This window comes from Myotis nattereri, assembly GCF_964212035.1.
Source record: "Myotis nattereri genome assembly, chromosome: 7".
In the NCBI taxonomy this organism is placed as follows: domain Eukaryota; kingdom Metazoa; phylum Chordata; class Mammalia; order Chiroptera; family Vespertilionidae; genus Myotis; species Myotis nattereri.
This window is the reverse complement of record NC_138082.1, coordinates 29,209,309-29,236,099: the sequence shown is the minus strand read 5'-3', so window position 1 is coordinate 29,236,099 and position 26,791 is coordinate 29,209,309. Positions and strand designations below refer to the sequence as shown.

The following is a 26,791-nucleotide window of genomic DNA, read 5'->3' as shown; positions in this document are numbered from 1 at the left end:
CCTCAAAAGGGAGGAAGGCTTTGAATTTCTAATTGCCTTTTAATTCTTTTGTAAACATTTAGGTCAGCAAAATATTGCTGTCCCATTTCTAATGCATTCTGAATACTAATTTAAAATGTCTTCTGCTCCTACCCAGCTCTTAGAAAAGGCTATGATCCTTCTCTGTGCATGATAATCTTGAGAAGGTCATTATTCTATGTGTGCCTTCGCAACCTCCCTTTGGAAAACTCAGGGCTCATAGATAGTTCTTAAGGCTGACCAATTCCACCAACTGACCAAATCTACAATATTATTTTAACTGACTCGCATTCATTGGTGATAGTTCTAATATAATATGTAGGTATTTTACTTATTAGATTCTGATTTTTTTCATAGATAATTTTAGCTATCATGGTGTCGGGCATTTTCTCATCCAGGCTTAATTTTGTTTTCAGTATTTAGCTTTATTTAGATGAAGTGAAAAGCAACAGCTTGTTTGTAGGAGGAAGGGGCACTAGACAGAACCAAAGATGAAAAATGAGTGTTTTTATTAACTTATGTGCTCCTCTGGCTTGTTGGTGTTTGCCTGGTTCTGGTGTTGCCACAGTGGTGTTCAGCACATCTTGAGGGCAGCAAAAATAATCATCTCTCTCTGTGAGGTTAAAGTTGTGTATATGACTTTTTATTTGGGAAAAAGTATCTTGGAAAAATACTGTGTCCAGTATAACTGGCCTCCTTCAGCTGAATAGACAGCTCTGTCTCTTTTTCCTACTAAGGGAGGAACAGCTCCTCCTTTGTCATAGAGGGAGCAGACAATTACACCTCTCCTTTGTTCCCTTCAGGTGATGAACATCCCAGAAATAAGGGTCTCTAATATTAGAGTGTATGAGAGGATGGACCACTAGGGACACTGATGTGAGTTCATTTTAATCATGCTGGCAGTGCAATTTATTACCCTGGAATTGATTTTAGCAGGAAGCATGTGAACAAGTTGTGACTATCAGATAACATGTTGATTTTTCTAGGAAAGGGGGAAAAAAGAAGCGAATCAGATGAAAATAATTTGATTCTGGGCTGTAATCAAGGATAGATGTTTATTTTTTTTTAAAGATTCATGTATATTATATTATTCTAAGGCCTTATTCATGTGCTACATTTAGCATTGTGGAGTCCATTTTCCTAAAGAGAGGCCAATTAATCATCCAAATATGTCTTTCTTCTCAGAAAGATATGTTCGGAGGTCAAAGACAGGTAGGTAGATTGCTTAACAAAAGACAGAGTATTTCAGTTACCTATGGCCACAATATGGCTGCATAACAAGTCACCCAAAAACTTGGCGGCTGGTTAGGCAGCAATATTGTAGACCTACATGGCAAAGGGTTTGAATGTTAGTTGGGACCATGAGTGTGACAGTCTCCCATAGGGTGGTGTTTCTCTGTAACTTTCATAGTTTTACAATATTCTTGGTCTAATCTTGATCTAGGAGATTTGAAAAGTGTCTCTGAGAATAGCCATAAGATTCCATTTGAGAATAAGAAACAGTATCTATGAGTAGAAATGCCCTATCACTCAGAATTATATACAGTACACAGTACAGTAGGCCTTTTCTGGTTTATTAAGAGTTCACTGGAATTTTATATGAGGGATATTGAGATGAATGTACAAATGGAAGCAAAATTGTTTCCCTTGCTGGGCAGGGGTAGAAGGGGCCATGGGAAGTCACTCAAACCACTTCTGGACAGGACATAATTTCCACATCAATATACAAGAATTATTGGGCATTGCCATCACTTTCTTACAATCTACAGAATTGTGAAGTCCTTCCCATAAAACCAGAATCTGATAACTCAGAATGCTGTTTTTCTAACATCTAGAAAATGCCTACTTTTCCATGGAGACACAGCATTTTTCTGTGACTGCCTGGTCACATTGTGGTTGACTTTGACCACCTCTACCAGATTATATGTCCATAAATACTGCTTTCATCATTTGACTCACCCCCACCCAATTTTCCTTGGCTTCCTGTCACGGATTCTGTCTAGAATGAATCCATACCATTCATTGAGTTCTTTGTAATCTTCTCCACACCTGTTATTGCTTACCACTTTTCTCTAAAACCCACACCCTGCCTTAGTCAGGTTACCTCCTGTCCTCCACATGTGTAATTTCTCAGCCAAGCCTTATGTGGAATCTCTCCTTTTTAACCTATTCAACCCCTGTTCATGGCTAGTTTTCAACCTTGTTAAACTTAGCCTCTTCTGACCTCCTGTTGGGTATATGGATGGTACCAAACAAGCATTACTTAATCACCTGCTACCTCTGCATTGTTTAGAATCACTTCATGTTTGCCAATTCCAACTTGATTGCAAACTCTTTTCTTTTGTTGATTACACCCTGCCTAGCATCATTGTGAGCATATAAATGCTTAACAAAAGACAGGGTATTTCAGTTACCTATGGCCACAATGTGAGCATATAAAACCATACATAATATACTTCTTTTAAAAAAATGTTATTGATTCTTTTTTAAATCTATTTTTAATTGTTGACAGAATTACAGATGTCTCCCATTTTCTCCCTATTTGCCCCCCTCCACCCAACCCCTGCTGCACCCCAGGCCATCACCACAGTATTGCCTGTGTCCATGGGCTATGTGTATATGCGTATAAGTTTTGATTTTCCCATCCTTGGTTACCATTCATTTGTATGATTAAAATAAGAATTAAATAAATGGTGGGAGATAAGACAAAGGACTTTTTGTGAATCTTTATCCTTAAACCTTCCCCTAGAGAAGATCCTGAAACCTATATCATGGGTTTGCCTGGACTTTTTGGTTGGGTTTATTAACCTTAGAAAGAATGTATTTCTTGGGAGCAGTCACTTGATATTTCATTATCAGAGCAACTGCTCAAGGTAAGTAATCCACCAAATTACATTTTATATTATGTCCAAATGTGATACTCCAATTTGTAAGGTAAGAAGTTCACCTTGATACAAAATGAAGTGATTGGACTGCATGCGGGAACAGAGGGCGCAGTGGAGGCTGTCCTTCCTGTCTGGGCTCACTGTGGAGACCTTTCACTCAGGCTGCTGCAGCCCCTGGGAGTGGCAGATGCCACCAGGTCCGGTTTGCTCCACAGCAAATGAGAAGGAAGAGTTTTCTCTTCCTTTAAGAAAGCATAGATTTTTGTCTGTTTTATTCACTTGTGTCTCTCTATGCCTATAACAACCTCTGGCATATTTCAGATGCTCTGAAAATGTTTAAAATTGAACAAACAAATGCTTATTTTTCATTCTCTGATCAACGTGCTGTATTTATAGTTTCTGAGTTTACAGTTTTTGAAAATCCTGATTTGGTGGTGTTTGAATTAAACTGTTTCCCCCTCATGGATACAGAAACTCAGACAAGAATCCCAGTTTTATGACAAATGTCCAGTCAAGAAAAAGAGAAGTTAATATAATTTGAGCCAAAATGTGGCACATGTGTATTGCACATTTATACTTTCTTACATGCCTACAGATGTTTTAATTGGTAGGAATCTGCATTCTACCTAGAAGGAGTCATATTATATTTATGTTTACTAATGAATGTTCCATTAGATTTTTGTGGCACAAGCTTTTATTCCTTCCTATCATAGTTGGTGAAAATATCACTTGAAATCGTTTGCATATTGATATACAGTTTTTACAATAATTATACTTGGCACACATAAAAGAATAAAAATATTTTGAGACAAAGATGTATTTTAGTACTAGATACTTTTGTTGAATACAGTTCCTACTATAAAGGAAACTTTTCAGATGGCTTAAAGTAAAATTCTGTGATTTCTTATTCTTCATCCACTATCAATATCCAGATGCCACCAGCTGCTGGAATTATTATTGGATACCTTTCTCCCTTGTGTCAACTAGATGCTGGGTAGCCTTCAAGTTGTTTTCAGGCCAATATTTTTTCTTCCTGCTTGACATGAGCATTTCCCATAGGTCAAATTAGACAACGGATAACCAAGTAAATGTATTTCAGCTATGATGGCTTCTGGGGGAGAAAATGGCCCAACACACAAATTTGTCTTCGAAGCAGCAAGCACTTTATCGATCTCCATTTGTTGAAAAAGAGGAACTCTAAGCCAAACTCCAACTAAAACAGCAATTAGTTAGGAAGTGCCTTGGGCGCAAGTAGAAATAGTTAATTCACCCTTTAGAGGAGCGCAGACTAAAAGGGGAATCTTATTGCTAACCATACTGGTTAAAATAAAACTATCTGTAAAACAGAAAAAACAACTGGAGAGTATTTTCCCATCTCCAGCCTTATAAACATGCCTAAAAGCTCTCTGACGGGGACACTCAAACATGGGCACCTTCACATGCCTGTGCACGTCTGTGTGCAGTTCCAGTAGCCTCGGGAAGATGACTTCTGCCTGTACGTTCTTCTCCGCAGTGGTGACCTTGGGATCCACAGGTGCTTCCCTATAAAAATTGTGCTTATTCCTGTTCCTGACTATTTGACGTTATAATATTGTCAAATCACCTTAGCAAAACTATCTTTTGGGGGTAGGAAGTGGAGGGCAGGAACTAACCAGGATCCTCCAGACATGATGAGCAGCAGGATCCTAAGCCAGGAACATTTGGGGCCCTTGTGGGACTCAGCTCACATTTCTCTGTCACCCAGCGGAGCTGGAGATGAAAGCATGCTCCTGACGGTTGAAAGTGCAAGCGGAGAACCCTAAAAGACAGTTAGAAATTAAGAAATACTAGAGTCAGATCACTTCTTTCAATTGGTCCTTCTGCCAATTTCTGTTCAAGCTTTTCTCTTATGTTATAGGCATCACAGGCCTGGCAGGTTCTAATCTAGGTGGATAACAAGTGATTATTTTCTTCATAGCAGATCTTAGGAGATTCTCAAAGACGTTTCATTTGAAAAGCAGTGATTGACATTATGACACTGATTCCAATGCCACGCTAGTAATGGTGCCATAGCTTGTGCGTTAGTGGGCCTATGTGACTTATATCCAGCTTCACTGCTAGTTGGAGATGAGACACTGAATGGCTAGGTGGCTAAAGGCAGCATAGGTATGTCTCTGAAAGAATCTTATACAAGTACCCGACTTGCATTGACTTGACTATGATTTTTTGACTTTACAATGATGTGAAAGTGACGTGTGTTCAGTAGAAACTGTATTTCGAATTTTGAATTTTGATCTTTTCCTGAGTAGTGATATTTTCTCATGATGATGGGCAGTTACAGTGAGCTACAGGGTTATAGCCAGTATTCTACAGTGTACTGTGTTGCTGGTATTTGTTTGGATATTGTGTTCTAGGCACGTTTAAGGTTGGCTACGTGAACCTATGATGTTTGGCAGGTAAAGGTGTATTAAATGCATTTTAGACTTAAGATATTTTCAACTTATTATGGTTTTATCAGGACATAACCCCATGGTTAGTCTAGGTGAATCTGTATACTGTATAATACACACCAGTATACATGCAGCATTTATGTAGAGTGGCCACAGTTTCCTGGGACTTTTCCAAATCCACCTTTATTTGGCTGTGAACTGAGAGTATACTTATCATGTAAATATTTGGAAAGACAGATTTTTTTTAAAAAGGGAATATTGTGAAGGACCCATGACTCAGTTCAGCATAGCTTAAAAACTCCTGATGTACACAGTCTGTCTCACCTGAGCATCATGAATTTGCTGCCCTAGCAATCCTGGGCCCTTGAGTCCGTAGTTTAGAACTGGTGGAGTTTCAAGACTCTGCTGAGAGGCTATCATTTTACAGCTGGAGAAGGTACCAGGGTTTTCATCAGTCAAGGCCCTCTTTTTGCACTGTAACATATAAGGGAGATGGCCTTGTGCTGTAACAGGATTTCACAGACATGGCTGCAGTGCCTCTTGTATGGTTGGCTACATTTTCACGATCTCCGAATGCTTCAGAAAACACACTTCTGTTGAGATTCACAGAAAGATAACTTGAAGAACTGGAGCCATCATTTGGAAGAAGTTCTATAGCCAAATTATTTATTGCTTTGGCATTCTTTTATATTTTTTTCTCGTCCACAATCAATTATAAATATTGAGTTTTGACTGCACAAGGTTAAATATGTTCATGTAGATATGAATGTGTGTATATACATACTTATATGTATATGTATGTATACATTTGAGTGCATATATTTTTTCTAAAATCATGATAAAGTAAGTTGATTGTTAGAGAATTAAGTGTTCTGAGAAAAGACTGGTCAATATCATGATTCTAATTCAGCAAATTATTCCCAGAGTTATAGATGACTTTTTCTGATTTCCCTCTCTGGTTGCATTTTAAAACAGCATGAATACAGTCAGAACATTTCTTATGATCTTCTGAGTGCTCTAAAATTAATCTCAGGATTTCTAAGTTGTCAAACTTGGGAAAGAAATGAAAACATGCCTCTTGTATCCTAAATTCTTGGTTATTGGTTATCTGAGCTACTGATAATTGATTACTAGGTAACTCATAAGTTGATGAAATGCATTTGGCTGCTTATATATGCTCACAGGTGTGTTTCTGATGTCTGGAATTGTGCTGCATTTCCAACAAATTCAGGCTACAGACCAGGATTGCCATCATCACTTGTATTAGGTATCATTGTTCTGGACATATTGACCAATGGAGTGAGATGTAAAACCAAGTGAGAGACAGATAGATATTGGAAAGAAGATGAACAGCCCTCTGCAGAAACAAAAAAGGGGCAGAGTAATTCAACAGGTCATTTACCACAGAAGAAATAAAGATTTCCATTAAGCATATGAAATAATTTAATCTTACTAGCAATAAAAAAAATAACAGGGTAGCATTTTTCATCTGTCAACTTTGGAAAGATGTTAAAAATGATGATGGCTATCATTGAAAATGTCTGGTATGTGGAAAGGGTCTCATAAGTAGCTATTGGGAATAAAAATTGGCAAGATGTTTTTAAAAGGCAATTTTAAAATATACATCAAAATCGAAAAAATGTGCATATTCATTGCTTTCACAGTTCATAGTTCTACTTCTAAGACTTTACTATGGATAGTGCCTCTTTTCTTTTTTTGCATTGCTAATCCCTTTGAAAATTTGATTAAAGTGAAAATCAGATGTACAGTAGAAAAATGCAATATATAGAGTTTGCATTGAATTTCTCTGATCATGTGGTGATTGCCAAATTCCAGCAAAATAACAATACCTTATATTGTTCAGGGATCAGAGGAGGACTTCATCTCCACCTGTTGCTCATGGGAGTGGAGTTCTTGTGATATCCCTAGAAAAAGAATTTTCTGAGACTTGCACAGGAGAATAAGTGATTTTTATTTATGTGGAATTACATCCCTGAGTTCCCAAGATCCCATTTCCCCTTTCTTGAGTCCCAACAAGGAAACGTGTAGCTGTGGCTACAATAGGAAATATTGTCTTGCTGCAATATGATTCCTGGTAGGGTGGGTAGGTTCTTTGATGGAATCAGTGAGGAGCTCCAAGAGCCTTTTTTCTCCTTTTGCCACTGCGTTGAATTGCCACCAGGTCAAGAAGAATGGGTGGAGATGGGCAACTTCGAGTTTGATTTGGTCTGTGCGCACTCTAGGCAGGCCTTCTGGTCACAGAAGGAGCCTTATCTGCCAATTCTGGGATTGCACAAATTTAAGGCACGTTAAATGACAGTGCAGAGGTTTACTGCTTTTGACATGAAACACAGAGACTTTAACTGACAGAGAAGGTGGTAGGAGGTGGATGAGAAGAGCTAATTCATGAGGGAGAGTGCTGGGAAGGCAGGGCAGGTGTCTCAGTGTGGGCTCGAGACATCTGCTGTGAAAACCAATGTCCCAGCTTAAAGACATTCAGACAGAAAAATCCTCCCTTATTCCACCTTTTATTCTATTCAGGCCTTCAATTGGATGGGGCCCACCCATATTGGCCAGGGCAATCTGCTTTGTTCAGTCTAAGGATTCAGATGTCCATCTGATCCAGAAACACCCTCACAGGCATGCCCAGAATAATGTTGAAGTAAGTATCTGGACACTCCATGGCTCAGTCAGGTAACATGAAATGACCACACAGACTTCCCTTCTGATGCTGTTCACAGGTCTCCACCTTGCATTGCTGGGCTACATTTTCTGCTTACCTGGGGTGATGGCTTCCATGGCTCTTTGCTGGGCAAATCAGAGGGAAGCATTCTCAATGTCTCCTGGACAGTGATTGCACACCTGCTAGTAGCAACCTACTGGGGCTGAGAGTAAGACTCTCTTGACTGCAGAGCAGGTGCTTCTTGAAAAATAACAGAAGAGCTTCTTGCTTTTTCTTAATCCATCAACATTTGAAACTTACTCCAGTGAAAGTGCACTCTTACTAAATGTTCTCACTCAAGTGGTCATTCATCTCAGAACTATCCTATGAGTCTGCTTTACTCCTTATTCTTATTTTCCCAACATTCAAATAGAAAGTAACTTTCATTTTTCTCATTTTAAGAATACATTAATCAGTAGTGACTTTAACCAGACATCTTTCAAAGCCATAATACATAAGCTTCTATATTTTAAGTACTTCTGTGTTTCTAAATATTTGACATCACTCTCCTTTCTTAAATCTAGAAGGAGAATGCTGTAGGATTTTTTTTCCAATGTGATAATTCTGGTATGGAGATAAATACTAAAATAGTAACAACATGATCAAATAGTCACAATATTTCCTTGGACAGAGCTCAGTAGTTAGAAAACAAAAATGATATGGTTCCAAGATGACTTTTAACTAAGAATATAAAAACGTGGTGGGCTAGTCATTAAAAATTACTTTCACATCATGCCTTGTTTTTTATTTGGAAGCAGAAAGTAAATGTGACATTTAAAGCTCTTGAGTGCTTTAGATTTGATTGCCAGTGGTATTATTTCAGAAGAGCTGCTGCTTGCTTTTGGAAAATAATTTAACCTGTCATATGTCCACTTCAATTATTGCAAATAGGTGCACCAGGACACTTAGACTAGAATGTGTCACAAGGCACTAAAATAGATTGATCCAGTCATCTTGAGGGGGTGGACTTTGTTCACAAACAGGTCCTTGGTTGGATGTATCTTAAAACTAAATTTACTCTTCAAGATATAAACATTGTTTAGTCAACTAAATATACTCATAGAAATGTTTTTATTTTAAATTAGCATTGAACCAGGGACAAATGTATTAATTGATCTTCTTTTTAACTTACTGGTATGAAATAATTTCAGCTACAAAAATGTTGCAAAGTTCTTATAAAATATTTCCATGTGTGCCTTTCACCTATATTCCCCAAGTATTTAGTTGATTATTTATTCATTCTCTCTCTCTCTCTCTCTCTCTCTCTCTCTCTCTCTCTCTCTCTCTCTCTCGACATTATGCCCCTATGTATTGGAGTATAGTTCTTACAAACTAGGATATTCTCTTATATTACCATTCTGAGATATATATATACACACACACATATATATATATATACATATATATATATATATATACACATATATATATATACACACACACATACTCATATATAAAGATATTCTCTTATATAATTATCGAAATCGGAAAGTTAACATTTATGTAATAGTAGTATCTAGGCCACAGACCTTATTCATAGTCTTACTCTGGAGCAGATCCTTGTTATTTCTCTGTCTTTTTGTCTCATATTTTTGAAATGTTGGACACACCTCCATTTGGGTGTGTCCAACATTTCCATGATTAGGTTCAGGTGATCGGCAGGGCGGTCACAGAAGTGTCTGTATGTCCTCACAGTGTACACTACTTTATCACTTGGCTTCAGGATTCTCCACTGAAGATATTACTTCCCATTTGTAATTAATAGGTATCTTGTGGGGAGGTACTTTGAAGCTATATAAATATCCAGTTTCTCATCAAACCTGTAGTTCCTAGTCTTAGCATTCATTGAACCTCTTCTTGCCTGAAACAACTATTACTATGGTAGTTGTCAAATGCTGGTTTTCTTATCTCATCATCTCTTTATGACTTTATAGATTTGCATTCTGCTGTAAGAACTTTTCCTTCCATTAATTTGTTTTTAAACTATATCAATATTAACTCATGGCTTCTTTCTTCTATTGTTGGTTTTAATTGTTATTATTATTTATTTTGATGGTCAAGTTGTCCCCAGTTTGGCCAATAGGAACTCCTTTAAGCTGACTCTCTGTCACATTGTCCCCTAGTTTGGCCAATAAGAACTCCTTTAAGTTGACTCTCTGGACAAGTTTTCATCATTCTTTGAATACCTTGCTACTTTCTGTTACAGCATGATGTTTCTCCAAGGAGGGTGGGCTGGTTCCTTGCTATGTAGACTGATATTTAGAACACTGGATTTGGGCTTCAGATATGCTTGTTATAGTGGCATGTCACTGCTTACAGTGTCCCTCAGGAGGCACTCCTAAGAAATATGTTTGTGAGTGATGAATGCATTTATACAAAAACACACCTCTATATCAGTGTCAATATCTACCTGTCTACATATGTTGAAAACCATAATTTGTTTGCATTACTCCAATTCCAGTCTGAAGCCACAGGGTTTTTTTCTAGACTTTCTCCTTTTCATATTTGTAATGCCCTTCTCTGACGATGAGGAACCCGGTTCTCAATATTTGCAATACTGTTATATTTAGCTTAATCCTTTAATACACATGGAGTAGGCTCAGAATTGCAAATAGATACCACTTTGGAAAACAAGCTTACTAACAAATCTCAATATTGGTTTAGAGTCCTTTCTGTCTTTAACCTGAGGGCAAATAGTCAAAATACTCTGTTAAAATGTTTCTTGGATATGTTTTTCCTTTCTTCGCTGAAGTTGTGTTGTTTATTTGCATTTGGTTAGCTTTATTCATTTTTTGTTTTTTTCCATTTGGAATTTTTCTCCCCATATCTCTTGATTACATTATATGGTTGGTATGATTCTAAGTCATAACTACACAAAAGATGTACTTGGAGAAATGTCACTTCTGTATTCCTTCTACATCATCTCTCCCCCTTCTTTTCAACCCTACTCTCAACCATTCATTGTTGGTAACCAATCTCTGGTTTTCCTTTTTGTGTTTCTTTTCTCAGAAATGAACAGACATAAAATGTATGTTTTTACTTCCCCTTTTTGCTTACATAAAATAGATAATGTTTGTTCACTTTGCTTCTTTTCACATAATATACCTGTCATTCACTCCATATAAGTACAAAAGCTCTTTCTCATTCTTTTGTACATAGCTATAATAGTACATTAGATGGATGTACTATAATTTATTCAACTGCTTGCTTTTGTATGAGCATTTAGATTTTTTTGTATATCTTATAATTACAAAACATGTCATAATGGATTAAACTTATGATTGTATATTTTCACATTAATGGAGGGTATTTTCAGGGTAAATTCCCATACAAGGCATTGCTGGGTCAAAAGGCATGCATAGTGTTGTTATATGTTGCCAAAGCCCTTGGGGGGGGAGAAAGTATCAGTTTGCAATCCAACCAGTAATATGTGAGAGTTTCTGTTTCTTCATACCCTTGGCAACATGATATGTACCATGTTTTTAAATTTTCATCTATCTGATAGGTATCTCAATGCACTTTCTTTTTCTTTTAAAAATGTTTTTATTAATTTCAGAGGGGAATGGAGAGGGAGAGAGAGAGAGATAGAAATATAAATGATGAGAGAGAATCATTGATCGGCTGTCTCCTGTATGCCCTATAACCCAGAGCATGTGCCCTCCAGGTTCATGGGTTGACACTCAACCACTGAGCCACGCCAGCCAGGCTATTTTTCATTTCTCTAACTATAAGTAGAACTTTTAAGTAAAAATCAGTCAGGTAAGACATAGTCTATGAGTTTCATTTAGTTTTCTATAAAATATATCAGTATTCTACTTGATCACAGTTTCAACTGTACAGAAGATATTTCCATCATACATTTCAGAAGGGGAGGATAGCTGTAATACTCTCAACACTAAAGATAAAAAAAAAATAGTTGCAAATAATATAATCTCTATCATATTGTAAATACTGTATTTTAAATAAAATTGCTACATGGATCTTTTTAATACAGTCTATATAATCTAAAAACCAAACTGGATCTCTTTTAAAAACATCATGAACAAGCTCTTCTTTAACGATCACATTGTATGAGTTTTCTTTTCCTTCCAGGTCTCTAATAACTCTTCCGTCCCCTCCAATGTCATCCTGGACAAGTGTATGCTGGAAAGTCTTCTCTTGATTACTCTTGGAGATTACACAAATAATTAGATATTCAGATCAGAAATCTCACTCTAGTACCAAACTTTACTAATAATTTTGGGAACACAAATAATCAGAAGGCACATGCCGAAACCGGTTTGGCTCAGTGGATAAAGCGTCGGCTTGCAGACTGAAAGGTCCCAGGTTCGATTCCGGTCAAGGGCATGTACCTGGGTTGCGGGCACATCCCCAGTGGGAGTGTGCAGGAGGCAGCTGATCGATGTTTCTCTCTCATCGATGTTTCTAACTCTCTATCTCTCTCCCTTCCTCTCTGTAAAAAATCAATGAAATATATTTAAAAACAAAACAAACAAAAAAAACCCCACAAATAATCAGAAGGCACAAGCAAAACATGGTGACATCCGGGGCTCTCTGTGTGGCTCTTTCAGTCCTTTCTCACAGCATCATAAATGGTCTAGCACCCACATTAACAGAAGATACCTAATACTGTACGTACTTATGTTAGTTATGCAGAAGAGAGCCCTTTCAATCTTTAACATCTTTAATTTATACTTAGTTACACAGAGTATGAGACAGTTTTCTGGAAGCCATGTTCCATAGCTCCACAGATTTCAGATTTGTTGGCCATCAGAAATTCTAGGCAAGCAGGTACATCCTGCAAAAGGCATTCTGTAGGTCAGGACTTGCCTACCAGCAAACAGCAGATGGTCAAGTTAACACAGAGATTAGACCAGGTCATTTCTTTCTTTTCTGGGTCACCTCCCTTTTCCCCAATGAAGGGAGAGAACAGATTTCAGAACTGTTGCTTAATCATTTACATTCCACCGTATCATATTTCCTGTGCAAGAAAACAATATGAATAATTGAAATTTTCAAAAATTATTTTCTGTGACCATATATCTTTGAGTTTAATTGTTTGAATTGTCTTTATAATTAGTATGCATACCCATTGATTAGAATATGTTTAAATATGTTTAAAATTTGATAAATAATTATAAATAAAAGGTATTTTTTAAGACAAATAATGCTGCCCTAGCTGGTTTGGCTCAGTGAGTAGAGTGTCAGACTTTGGACTGAAGGGTCCAGGGTTCGGTTCCAGCCAAGGGCACATGCTTGGGTTGTGGGCTCGATCCCCAGTATGGGGCATGCAAGAGGCAGCCAATCAATGATTCTCTCTCATCATTGATGTTTCTATCTCTCTCTCCCTCTCCCTTCCTCTCTGAAATCAATAAAAATATATTTTAAAAAAGAAAAGTAATGCTGAATGAGAGAGATGAGATGACTTTTTTAATTAAAATTTTATTGAGATGATTGGCTCACATGTAGTAGTTAAGAAATAATGCAGAGAGATCCCATATATACTTTACAGTGTTTTCTCCAATGATAACACTTTGCAAAATATAGTATAACTAGAGGCTCAGGGCACGAATTTGTGCATGGATGTGGTCTGGCCAGCCCGCCCCAATTGGGGTAAGAGGGGGTCGATCGGGGGTGGGGCTGGCCGGGGGAAGGGCCACGGGTGGTTGGCCAGCTGGCCTCGCCTTCTGGTTGAACTCCCGGTCAAGGGGACAATTTGCATATTGGCCTTTTATTATATAGGATATCACATGTATGCACTCCCGCAATGTTATTAAGATTATCCAGTTTTACTTGTTTGTTTTTTCATGTTTTTACTTAGTTCAATACAGTTTTCACATGTGTAAATTCCTGTTTTCACATCTAGTCAACACTCAGATACTACAAATGTTTTTCACAACATTGACCCCTCCTGTTGCCCTTTTATAACCACTCCCACCTCTCTCCCATCCCTAATGCCTGGCAACCACTAATTTGTTCTCCATTTCCAAAATGTTATCATTTCAAAAATGATGCATAAATAAAACAGTATGTAACAATTTAGATCTTTTTTATTATTGTTGTTTATTTTTCACTCAGCAGAATTCCTTGGAGATTCATCCAAGTTGTTTGGTGTGTCAATAGTTCATTCCTTTTATTGCTGAGTAATATTCCATGGAATGGATATACTAGTACCTCAGTTTACTTAACTGTTCACCTGTTGAAGACATCTGAACTAATTCCAGTTTTTGATGAGTACAAATAAAGCTACTGTGTACATTCATATAAAGGTTTTTGTTGGAACATAAGTTTTCATTTGTTTGGAATGCTTGGTAATACCATGTTGAGTTAACCTCCATATTACCTCTCTTTTCAAATTTCTATTGGCCTTCTGTTAAGAGCTGTAGACTTGTAGCCAATAGACTATTGAGTTTATTTTATTAACTTCAAGCAAATGTTGTGTCAACATTATTCTTTTTAAATGTTTAGTGCCTTCACTGGTCCACTCCTAATGAGATGTGCACTAAGAAAAATGAATTGATAAAGTGCTACAAAGACAAAAATTGGTAACATTTCTCACCTGCCACATTGCTTGCCCCGTGAATCCATTTGTCAGGATAACTCTCAAGCAGTGTGTTTGATAGCGATTTATCATTGAGAGAATATTCTTGTTGTGAACATTTTAGGGCATAGAGAGATCTGCTGAATTTCTATCCCTTTCCAGTACACTCTACTGTTTAAAAAACAGAAGGGGAGAGATCAGACTTGTCGAGAAATAAATTGTTCTTTGCCACTGAGTGGAACGGTGCCAGGTTTGACCATTGGGCAAGCTCACCAGAAGGGGCCAGATGAGGGAATGTGTGTTTCATTGCGGTGTCATTTTTATTAAGTGACTTTGTCTTCAGGAGCATACTCTGGTGCCTTTCAGATAAATCACTTCTGTCTTCACACATCTAAGAGCCATTTGACAGGACAAATTGCACATGGGGACTGCTTTGATAAGCACAAATGGGACACAACATTTCCAATCACTCTGCATCATTGGAACTAAGTTACAGTATGAGTAACAGAAATAAATCTGTCACTTAAACACCTAATTGTGAGACATATGCTGTATTTCACAGTTGAAGCAACCTTCATCTCGGTTAGAGTGCAAAAACAGTCCTTAATTATCCCTCGGCATTGGGTCTTAGTAATTATTTTCCTCCATGGTATACATTTACATAATAAAAAGAAAACATATTCCCCAGTTATATTTCTATTAATATTTTCACAGATTCAATAAACATAACCCAAGAAAATACTTGGAAAGAACTGCTAAACAATAAAAACGTATTCCCAATATCTGTGACTGTAGGAAAGTTACTGGAATTTAAAACAAATCACTAAACAAAGGCATATGTGTAAAAATGTCCCAGAAAATATGGACTTTAGAAAATCTGCATTCTACAGCCAACATTGTTGCTACTATTAAAAAAGCATTAAAAATAAGTCTGTAAGCCTTTCTGGGTCGTCACCATCTCCTTTGGGGTTAACAAAAGTATGCTGTTAAAATTTGAGGCAGGTTCTCCCCAGGCAGTCAGCTCACTTACTGCCTTTTGGTCAGCCAACCAAGCCAGGCCAAGCAGATATTCGGCAGAAGACTTTGAAGGATAGCCTTATAGGGAACAGTAACGATTGGTCCTCATCCCAGTCTGGCCACAGGACAGTTGGACCCACTCTTACATGGATGAGTGTCAGGTAGATCTGCCAAAAAATAGACCTAGAATGGCTCCCATGACTCACTTTGGAGAGAAAAAAACAATACCTACTTTTGTTTGAGAATTATCTGGGCTTCCTGTAAATGACCCACAGAAGCCTGGGGGGCTGAAGGGTAGGAACCCAGAGCTATCTGCCCAGGTGTGCTCTGAGCAGGGGCCAGGCCTCTCATACTGACCTTCCAGGCTCTCAGCTGCCTTTGTTGAGGAATGTGTAAAGCCCTGCCCAGCATGGCGTTTGGTGCCCACAGCAATTCTGCATCATATGTTGTCTGGCCTGTTGGTAACTGACCCACAAGAGCAGAGTTGGGGCCAACTGAGCACATGTTCGATATTTGCTCTTCAGAGTCATTCTTTGAAGTGGGGATTGTTTGCTTTGTAAAACACCATTTCAAAGTTCTTGAGGAATGTGATATCTGAATATTAAGTATGCATTCTTATCTCCTTTCAATTGTTGGTGCTAGCATCAGAATTTAAATCTGGGCAATGCAAACACATCTCGGGTTAAGGACTCTTTAAAGGTTTGACTCCAAACCCTTTTCAGAGTGTTTAACAAGACCCAGTAGAGTGTCTGACACCTTTTCATGTCCCTCACCAGGATTCGATCTCAGGTGTTTGCTTGGAGAAATGACCAAAGAGAAAGCAGATGGTATAAAAATGAAAAATAAGGGGTCTGTGTAGCCTTCAGGGAAAGAATTGGAGTAGTGGAAAGGTTCTTGGCCTTGGGGTGGAGGACCTGTGTTCCATGTCTTGCTCTTTGGGGCAAAAGTCCTTATCTCCTTGGATATTAGAATCACCTTCTCTGCATCACAGACAAGGTGTTAGGTTGGCATGAATGTCACCATTTAGCTCTAAAAAGCCCATAATGCTGATATACCTTTGAATCATCAACAATTAATTAAATATAATAAATATCAGTACTTTGAGTTTAAATCCTGAGAAAATTTGCTATTAGGTCTCCAAAATAAAGAAGGAAGATACCACAGAAAGGTAGAATAGATGCGGGCAGCCTGAAACAACTTATAATTTTGCTATAAGATTACAATGAAGAGAAGATGGAAACATCCTAAGAGTGAAAACGCAGGTGTCTATTACCTTAACTGTCCAGTCAGGGTAAATGTAAAGTCACCAATGGAATTCTTGCTGCCAGTCCATTTTTTGGGGAGACAAGTCTGCCTTCATCTCTTACCTCCATGTCTTCCTTGCTCTCACCTGCCTTCCCCTCTCCCTTGGCACTCTTCTAAAGCCCTCACCTTCCTGGTTTTCTACTGCAGCAGCATCTCAGAAAGCCAAACTACAGTGAGTATCAAGACGAATGAACCTTCCTTGAACACAGCTTGATCCAAGGGGTGAACTCCAAACTGGGGGTACTTTTGTCCTACTTATGCCGTATAAGAATTAAGACCTTTTTGCACCCAAGAGAAGTTTTCTGGATTCATTGAAAGTACTCAAGGAGGCTTGTGTGCTCTTCTCCCTTAGGCCAGCCTTGCTCTTGGAATGTTGAGTTCTGTGAACTTAGTGCTAAGCATCGTCAGTGTACTTGGAATGTAAGCCCCAAGACAGCAAGGAGCTTTGTCCATTTTGTTCACTAGTATACATGATTCCTAGTAGGTGATCAGCAAACACTTATGACATGAATGTACAGATAAAGAAATTTAATTTTTAAGCCCAAAGCTTATCACTTTTATATTTCTCACAATAACTTCAAGGATTTCACTGTAACCAACATTTATCCTTTAATACCTTCTTCATGGCCTAAAGCATGTAATACAGGTTCAAGGTCATGATTAGCATTGTGCTTGTGTTTGCATTGTGGATTATGTGACTGACATATGGGTCCATCTCCACTTGTCAAAGTGTTAGTGAATTTGTGCTTCTCTGTGGTGGGCAAAGAAGGAGTGTATTCGAGCTGGGACCATAAACATTAGTGTTTTGTCTTTTCCTCTTCCTCTGAAATGTGCAGGTGGGAATTAATGTGGGAGCAAAGAGCTTGACGCTAGTATTTGACCCCAGGTTAAGAGAAACTCTTTTTTTCCCCTCTCATGTTTTGTCTTGTAGCCCAAAGGCTATTAGGATGCCCAGTTAAGGTGTCTCCATCCTGTGTTCATATAATGTGATTTTATGTCAGATGGGGAAAGGAAGTCTCCTACAGACAATGAAAGAACACCAAGACCTTTCATATCCTAAGAAAGACCTCAGTGGAGTCTTTGTTCTTGTCATGTCATCCCAGAGAAACCCCACAGTAAACCAAACCAAAGCCGGGCTCGTGAGGTTTTGAAGCCGGGTTGATCCAGCCTGGAAGGTGGAAGATCCCCAGGAAACTAGGTGCTTGGGGTCTTCTGTGATCATCCATCTCACCTCACATTCTTGTTTAGGGGACCTTATCATTATCCACTCCATCTGACTGCCCTTTTTAGGGTGAGGCTAGTCAAGATCCTAAACAAGGGTTTTTCAGGTTAGAATGAAATATGGACCGGCCACCCAGAGGAAGGATTGGAATGGTGTCCACTCAGCTTGAAGGATGCATTTCGGCAACCAGGGTTTGTTTGCCACACATGAGCAGGGAATGGTAACTCATGAATGGAGAGCTGGCTGGGGTGTTGGAAAACTCATGGGTGGGAAGGAGAGGTTCTGAGGACACTGGTCTTCCCTGATCTGACACTGTTAATGCTGCAGACACTCTGGTGCGCCTGAGGGTTCCATGGATTCTATGTATTTCCACATGCTGCGAATATCCTAAAAAAATGTCTTTAGTTGGGCCTGGGTTTAGTGCATTCACACATTGTCTGCATCTGGACATTGGTTTATGCCATTGAATGACACATGGGGAAAAACTTTCATTTTTTGCTCTGTTGATTTCTCTCAGAATGATTCATTCTTAATACATTTCTTGCCCAATATCTGTTTCTGCAACCAGAGAAAAGATGCTAGTATTTACTGTATATTTCCACCTGATTTCTACTCCTAAAGAGTCTTCTTGTCATCTTCCAAGTCCCCTTGTTCCAGCACCCTGGGAGGTGACAGCCAAAAAAACAAATCTGTCTACCCTTTTGGGCATATTTAGTGACCAATTTCTTGACTCGTTTTTTCTTGTCTACTTTGTGGCTAGGGAAGATTGCAGTTCTTAAGGATGAGGCTAAGAGGGACTTATTCATCTAGCAGACATTTGCCTCTTTCATAGGCGAGCAGGACAACAAGATCCTCATTAACCAGACCTGACATCGGTGGGTGCACAGCTGTGTTGGTGGTGGGTCCTCCTGAAGCAGCTTTGAATACTGAGTCCTGTGTTCTTACTCACAAGGAGGAAGCATCCACAGAAGGGTGTGCAAGGAAGTCCCGCACAGGAATACTGTGGCCAGAAGTGATCTATCAATACCTGTAGAGTAAGTCCCTGAAACAGCAATGGCATAGGAGGATACAGGAATAACACCTACATTTTAGGGTTTCTCTGCAGTGAGACACATGTACTCTGTGGTCCCTTATCCACAGAGGGCACGGCTGCATGCACAGCAAGAGCAAATCATTGGTATTTTGAGACAACTAATTTTAAAAAAGTTTTTACTCTATTTCCTTTGAAAAGCAGAGCCATACGCTATCTTCCTTCTAAACTATATATATATATATATATATATATATATATATATATATATATACTCACTGTTTTCTTCAGTGACTTATAGGCAGCTACATGGATTAATGCCAGACTCTGGAGAATTTACTAGTAGTGGGAGATTTAGGAAATGGGCAGGCAGGCAGATAGCAAGTAATTGACTGACAAGGGGAAGTGCACAGGTTAAGTCAGGGATCCTTCTGAGGGGAAGCTATGTTGGGACGTCATTTTATCATTTCGCATTTCATTTTTAAGGAAACTATTTAGATCATTATTTTTATTCCATGTCTAGGGAAAATCTAGTCAGATCATTCTTTTCCCATATGTCTTTAAGAAGTGTCAACTTGTTGATTTTATGTCATTGTATTTATATAACCTCATGGGATTTTAGACAATGTTATTCGCTCCACAAAGGCAACAAACAAAAGTTTCATTGACTTCCTAAGGTTCACCCAGCAGCGTAAGTTCTACCCTCTGACTCCTGCTCTGTGTTGAGCAGATCCTGCAGGAACCAGTTCATTACTGGGACTCTTTAGAAAGCTTTGGGCAGGGTTAGCTCCTTTGAATCAAGAGAAGACTCATCCAAGACCCTTGCAAGGCCTGAGGTGAGGGGAGCCCTGTACATTCAAGCAGCAGGAGCTGCTGTCACTAGGGAACTGGCCATTTGCTGGTACTTCGGGGCATTTTTGCTAATTCTGTGCTGGTAGGAAGGACTTGTCTGTCCACCACCGCCTCTGTGGCCTTCATTATAAATTGAGAGCAGACATCAATTGTGGTTCCCAGGAACACTTGGTGTGATTGTTGGCCCTTGTCAGTATCCCCATGTAGCAGAGTCATCGCATGATCCGCTTACAGCTTTCCTCCATCTGCAGGCTTGGTAACACTCTGCAAGATGAAGCTAATGGAATATTCAGGATCAGTGCTAAGAACATATTTAGGCTCCTCTTTGCACAGAAAACTTGTGGGAAAATTCCAAGAGTCTGGAGTTCTTGAGATTAACTTTTATTTTCTTTGATTTCATTTTAAGTATATTCTATATTTTTTGAGTTTTAGAAAACAGATGATCTATTATAAATAAATTATATAAAATATAATAGTATATCATATACATGTATTATTTTATTATTTGTGCACCATTTTACCTGACAATTTTCTAGGGTTTTTGCTTCTTACTTTCTGCAGTTATAAAACAGAATGCATTTTTAAAGAACTGCCTACGCCTCTATTGTCATGAAGAAGAGTGTCATTGGCAAAAGCACCACACAAAAAAATGTTGTTCATTCTATGGAAAGACCCACTGTATTTGGATGCTCATATAAATCCAAAATTTCTCTGATAGTACAAAGATGGGAAAAATGAATAACTGGCTGAAAGTGAAATCAGTTGTAAATGCCTCTCATCTGATAGCAAAATGGTCCAGGAATTCAACACATGTCTTTTCAGGCAGTCTTTTCTGAGCAATTTTCTTCACAAATAATCAAAATATTCCTGAAATCCCAACACTCAGAAGTATAAGTTATGTCTCCCAGTACTACCGCCTCACCTAAGGTTCTTGTCTTTTAAAATGGGTTAGTGATAATAATATTAGATCCTGAATCACAGTGAACCTATATATACCATGTGCTTCTTCCTTTAAGTGTGACACAAATATTTGTTACTACTCTTCAGTGTCTGTGTGGCTTGATTTGGTTGAGGATGTATGTCAGTAGGGGCTTAGGACCTTATGGTTTAATGTGTACAGTGCTAGTCAGATGATCATGGTGAAAGGGGACCACTGAATAAAGACACTTCCATAATAAGTTTAATTTCAAGAGATTACAGCTATGTATTATGTTGTACCTCCGTGTTTCAAAATTGCTTTTATAAATGTCTGCATATTATTTGTAGCTTTCATTATTGCCTAATAAACTTCTTGAGCTACTAATCCCCGCTCTACTCTTCTCTAAAGCACACTTTAACAATAAAACTTTATGTCCCTTAAAATCTTTAGTTTTTAAGTAATAAATATTTATAAGGGAGGATTATATTTTGTCTTCGTTGTCAAAATTTTACCACTATGAAATTGCTTCCTGTTGGAGTGAGTCATTTACCACTTCTAATATTGTTTTAAAGCTCATCCTTTGGCTTCATTGCAATGGAAGACACTGTAATTTTTAAAACTTGTGTGTGGGAGGTGGGATAAAGGTGTGATCCTATTGGCAAATCAAAGGAGTTTTCCTCCATCAGAAGAATTTTTGTATGAAATATAAAGTTATTCCTAGTTTCAGTGGAGCGTAAAAGGGAATATGCGTTTACTCCAAGCACTGAAACTTTTTTTCCCAACACTTGCATTTAAACTTCCAGAAGTAAAGATGTCATAGGAATGAGTGAGGTGCTGATACAGGTACAACTTGGATGAATGCTGAAAACATTATTCCAAGTGAAAGAAGTCAACAAGAAAGGCCACATATTGTATGATTCCACTTATATGAAACAGGAAGAACAGGGAATCCATAGAGACAGAAAGCAGATTGGTGGTTGCCAGGGCCTTGGGAGATGGGATAATGGAGAAAGATTGTTTAATAGGCACTATGTCGCCTTTGGGGGTGATGAAAATATCTTGGAGCCAGTTAAAGCAGATAGTTGTACAACATTTTGACTACTAAATGCTACTGAGTCATATGCTTTAAAATGGTTAACTTTTATATGATGTGAATTTTCACGTCAGTAAAAAATAAAGCTGTTAAAAATAATAAAGATATCACAAAGTACCACATATAGAAGGTACATTTTTAGTAAATGGTATTGAAGAACCCTGTGTTGTGCATTTGCTCACAAAGGCACCTTTATTATCTGACTCCAATCCAGAGAGACACAGAGCTGTCCGACCAGCTGCCCTCTTTGGGGAGCTTGAGCATTTGCAGTATCTGAGTTATTTCCCCCTACAGTATACTGTCAGTGTTATCTCTGAAATATCTTTGCCACGTGTCTCCTCAGTCCTTTCCCACTACCGACACTCATAATTCAGTTCACCTTTGCCTCCGGGCTGGGTTGTTGCTACAACATCTTGACTGAGCATTCTGCTCTTAGTCAGCCCTCCCCATCCATCTTTCTTGGTGGCATCATCAGCTCTTCCAAGTTTTCAACCTTGATCAAATCCAGGCCTTCCTCGGGCTGTAGATTTTTAGTGGCATTCCATCAAGAGGAAAGAAGTCCCTACTCTGGCTTATGCCACAACCTAATTAATGTGTGGTCAGGCCAAAGCAGCCCCTTTGCCCACCTGGGGCTTTTCCCACTGCAGCCCTTGCTTGCCTTTCTCCTCTCTCCTTCTCACACCACCTTGACTTGCTGGGCTCCTATCTGGATTTTGAGGTCCTGATGCCTTGAAATCCAATGACTCTTCTCTCTGAGGCCTTCTGCCAGCAGGGAACCACACTTCCTTCCCCTGAATGTTCAGGGTACTATGCAGTACTCCTTGCCGTCCTTTTCATGGTCTTCCTTAGATTGTAATGATGTCCGTGCATGTGCAAAGGGCTAGTGGTGTCCAGTATGATCCATCCACTTGGTGAACCGTGGAGCTAGGATTAAATCTTGACTCTGCCTGCCGCTGAACACATATCCATTTGCTTTCCATTGATTTTTGGGCCACCCCATCTTCACTTTACCCCTCTCGCATGCCCACCTGGCATATTGCCATTATGTATAACTAGAGGCCCGATGCACAAAATTTGTGCAAGGGGCTTGGCCCTCTCAGCCTTGGTGGCTTGCCACAGCCCTCGCAGCCACCCTGGCTTCATCTGGAAGGTCATCCTGAAGGACGTCCAGAAGGTGGTTCAGCTGTCCAATCTAATTAGCATATTATGATTTTATTATTATCGATAAGTTCTGAATATTTCTAGAATGTGCAGCTTTTATGCCTCTTTACTAAGGAGCTATGTTTTTAAAGGGGGTATCCAGTTAACTCTTGTATAAGAGATAAAGCACAAGAAGTTGTAACTACTTCTGTGCGCTAAAATTTTTGTTCGTGGCCCTTTATAGTCCCACTAAATGCCAATATTGATTTGGAATCACTGTGACAAAATGTCCTTTCTCACCATTTCTATGGACCTTTTTTTCTGGTCTTTTCTTCCTCAAATCCATAGTATTTATATCTGTGTCACTAATTTTGCACCAAATCATATACTATTTTGTATTATTTCTTAAATTATATCTTCAGTGTTATACATTTCCATAATGATAGCAGTTCTACCTATTTTGATGAATAAAAAAAATGAAAGAATAAAAAAATCCCTTATTGGTATTCTTAGACACGTTTTTAAGAAGTCACTATTTGAATCACTTGGAATTATTTTCTTTTGTTTTCGTACTGCCCATCTAGCTATTTGATAAGCAAGCATTCTCAGTCTCCAACCATCTGTAGATCTTTCATTTATTATCACTATAACCAGATGGTGCCCATCTATTCCAAAACTGTTTAGGTTGAAAAACAACTATATTGCTATATTTTCAAAAATTACCTTGGAAAGAAACCAATCATGTTTTAGGCCATAATTTAAACAGAACATTTTTTCCTGTGTCCTTGGCATTTGCTAGAAGCAAGAAGCTCAAGGGAAAGTGAACATTGACAGATATGGAAAGAGAACCAGACTAGGAGATGTTTAATAAGGATTTTTGTTTTTCAGATGCACCATCCTATGACTCCTTTATATCATTAAATTCTGCTTGTGTTTGGTTGAAAATAAACTTCAAGGATTGTAGGATTGTAAAGAAATGACAAATTATATAAAATACCATCATTACTCTAATATGAGTTTTAAAGGGGTGTAGGGAGAGGGAGAGTAGTTCTCTAGAACTAGATTTTTAAACTCCAACTCTAATATTTAAAGAATTCAATATTTTTGCCAAGTGGGCCACTTGTTAGGGAGAAAGGTAAAAATTCTGATGGCAGTTATGACATTTAGGGGGCAAGAAAAATGTCTTTCCACCTTCCCTTGTGACATCATGAATGAGAACATTGAAATGAACAGCTAGCACAAAGACTTTATTATTGACCTCTCCCTTTTTCTTCCTCTATTTCCTCTGCAGGTTACCTATCTGGGTAAAGTCCCTACCACAGGCATGCAGTTTTTTTCAGGCTGCACAGAAAAGCCAGTCATTGAGCTCTGGAAGAAGCACACACTAGCCCGAGAAGATATCTTTCCAGCCAATGTCCTTCTGGAAATCCGACCATTCCAAGTGTGTCTTCATCATCTTGACCACAAAGGGGAGGCTACGGTCCACATGGATACCTTCCAAGTGGCTCGCATCGCTTACTGCACTGCCGACCACAACGTGAGCCCCAACATCTTCGCCTGGGTCTACAGGGAGATCAACGATGACCTGTCCTACCAGATGGACTGTCATGCTGTTGAGTGTGAGAGCAAGCTGGAGGCCAAGAAGCTGGCCCACGCCATGATGGAGGCTTTTAAGAAGACTTTCCACAGTATGAAGAGTGATGGCCGGATCCACAGGAACAGCTCCTCTGAGGAGGTCTCCCAGGGATTAGAATCTGATGACGGCTGAAGGAATTTAGGGGGCTTCAGAAAAGGCAGCCTTGGTCCAGGAATTCCAGACCATATGAATATGCAACGATTCCAATTTCAGATGAAAGACTGCCAAACTATTGGCCGACCAAGCTTTTTAAATTCAGAAGAGCAACTCTAAATCTAAAGAAATGTATTATTAAAGTAATTACGTTACATTGAAACCTGCTGCTGCTGTGACTGTGAGGAGGGTGGGAGTGTGGATGGGAGGAAAGTTCTAGACTCTCTCTTTTTCTTTGCTCATTCCCCAGTGCCTCCCTGTAGGAGAGCTCCATGCTGATTTTCACCATCCTCAGGCAAAGACACTGAGGCTGTTATGTGATGGACAATTCCAGTTTGCCTTATGAAACTCAACAAGAATGTTAGATGCATTTATCGGATCATTAGTCAAGGGGGAAGGGGGTGAGTACTGATGCTGGTGCGGAAGTCGCAGGGCTAAAGGAAAAGTCAGGTGGATTTGAGCCTGAGACTCCTCTCCCATGTTTCAGATCCTCTCCTCAGTAAGCCAATCAGCACAGCCTTCATTGAGCTTTACAACTAACCGTCTGATAGTTGGCAGTTAATTCACAGTTAAAGATAATGCTTTTATTTACATAAATATATCAAGTAGTGCCCTCTTATTGTATTCACTTCATCTATTTTCTTAGAATCCTTGCAACTACTAATGACCCTTCCCTCCTCCTGCCCCATCCACCCTTGTTCCCCCTCTAACCCATGCCAACATCCCCACAGGGATGGATTCTCAACATACACTGCAGGACACCCAAAGGGAGGAAAATCCCCGAGCAGATGAAATCAACCGTCAAACCAGCTAGGAGTTTAAAACAACCACCACCACAACAGAAACCTTGGAAAAAGGGAATGAGTTATCAGCAAGTGAACAAACTCCATGCAGGCCGTCCTTTCTTTCAACCCCCATTTGTGGTAACTTATGGTCCTGTCTAACGAGTCCTTCCAGGCAAGCTTCATATCTGACTTGGTGTCACCAAGGAAGCCTTGCCGCCATCACTCAACCTTGCACTCCAGTGAGTTCTCTAAACTTGGCTTGTCTATGTTCAACTTAATCTAAAGAGAAATCTGACCCTGTGACCTTCAAATCGAGAACATCTCAGAGTCAGGATCGCCAGTGCATTCACTGTTTCTAATGAGAAGTTCTCACTAAAGCTGAGATTTCTCAGTTTCTTGGATCTTTCAATGTCATAAAATGCCAAGGGTCATCATTGTATGAAATTGAGAGGATTTGTTAAAATACAAACATTTAAGGCTGAGAGCAGATGGCTAGTTTCCCAGGGAATGCTCATTGATTAAAGTTGGTTTTTAATCCTGGTGATGGTAGGGGCACTGGGGCACCTTACAGAAAGAAGCCTTAAATGAGAGTTAATAGTATCTGGAGAGCAACAGTGTTGGTGTTTTGGTCTTTGTATCTGTGTGTCCCTATATGCACCTGTGTTGTGTATGTACCCCCATGTGTGGGTCTGGGTTTAAGGCATGTAGAATTAGCATGGAGTCATATTGAGGAGAACCCGCCCCTTGGAGATATGCTTGCTGCTTTCCAACACATGTAAACTATTCTTTAGCATAAATGCATTCATTCTTTAATAAAATATGTTTGCATTAATAAAGCTGAGGCGTTTCCTACTTTATGTCTTTCCTATTTATGTAAAAATAGAGGAAATTAAGTAAATAGAGCATTCTATCTAAGCACATGTTCAAACTTGGTCATAAATAACCCATTCCTTGATTGTGTTTAAAAAATTGTTTTCTCCTTTTTATTTTTTTTTTTAAAAGATTTTTATAGAGAAAGGAAGGGAGAGGGAGAGAGAAACATGA

The 26,791-nt window shown here is 38.9% G+C and overlaps 1 protein-coding gene across 2 annotated transcripts in view; it reads left to right on the top strand.

Annotated features, from left to right (window-relative positions):
* Window positions 1–26,581, top strand: part of PID1 (phosphotyrosine interaction domain containing 1) — a 194,883-nt gene extending 168,302 nt beyond the window's left edge. For both annotated transcript variants that reach the window (XM_081096336.1, XM_081096337.1), the window contains one exon: window positions 24,465–26,581. In XM_081096336.1, coding sequence (XP_080952462.1) covers window positions 24,465–24,941 — 477 coding nt within the window. In that variant the 3' untranslated portion in view covers window positions 24,942–26,581. The remainder of the gene's footprint in view (window positions 1–24,464) is intronic.
* Window positions 26,582–26,791: the final 210 nt, after the last annotated feature.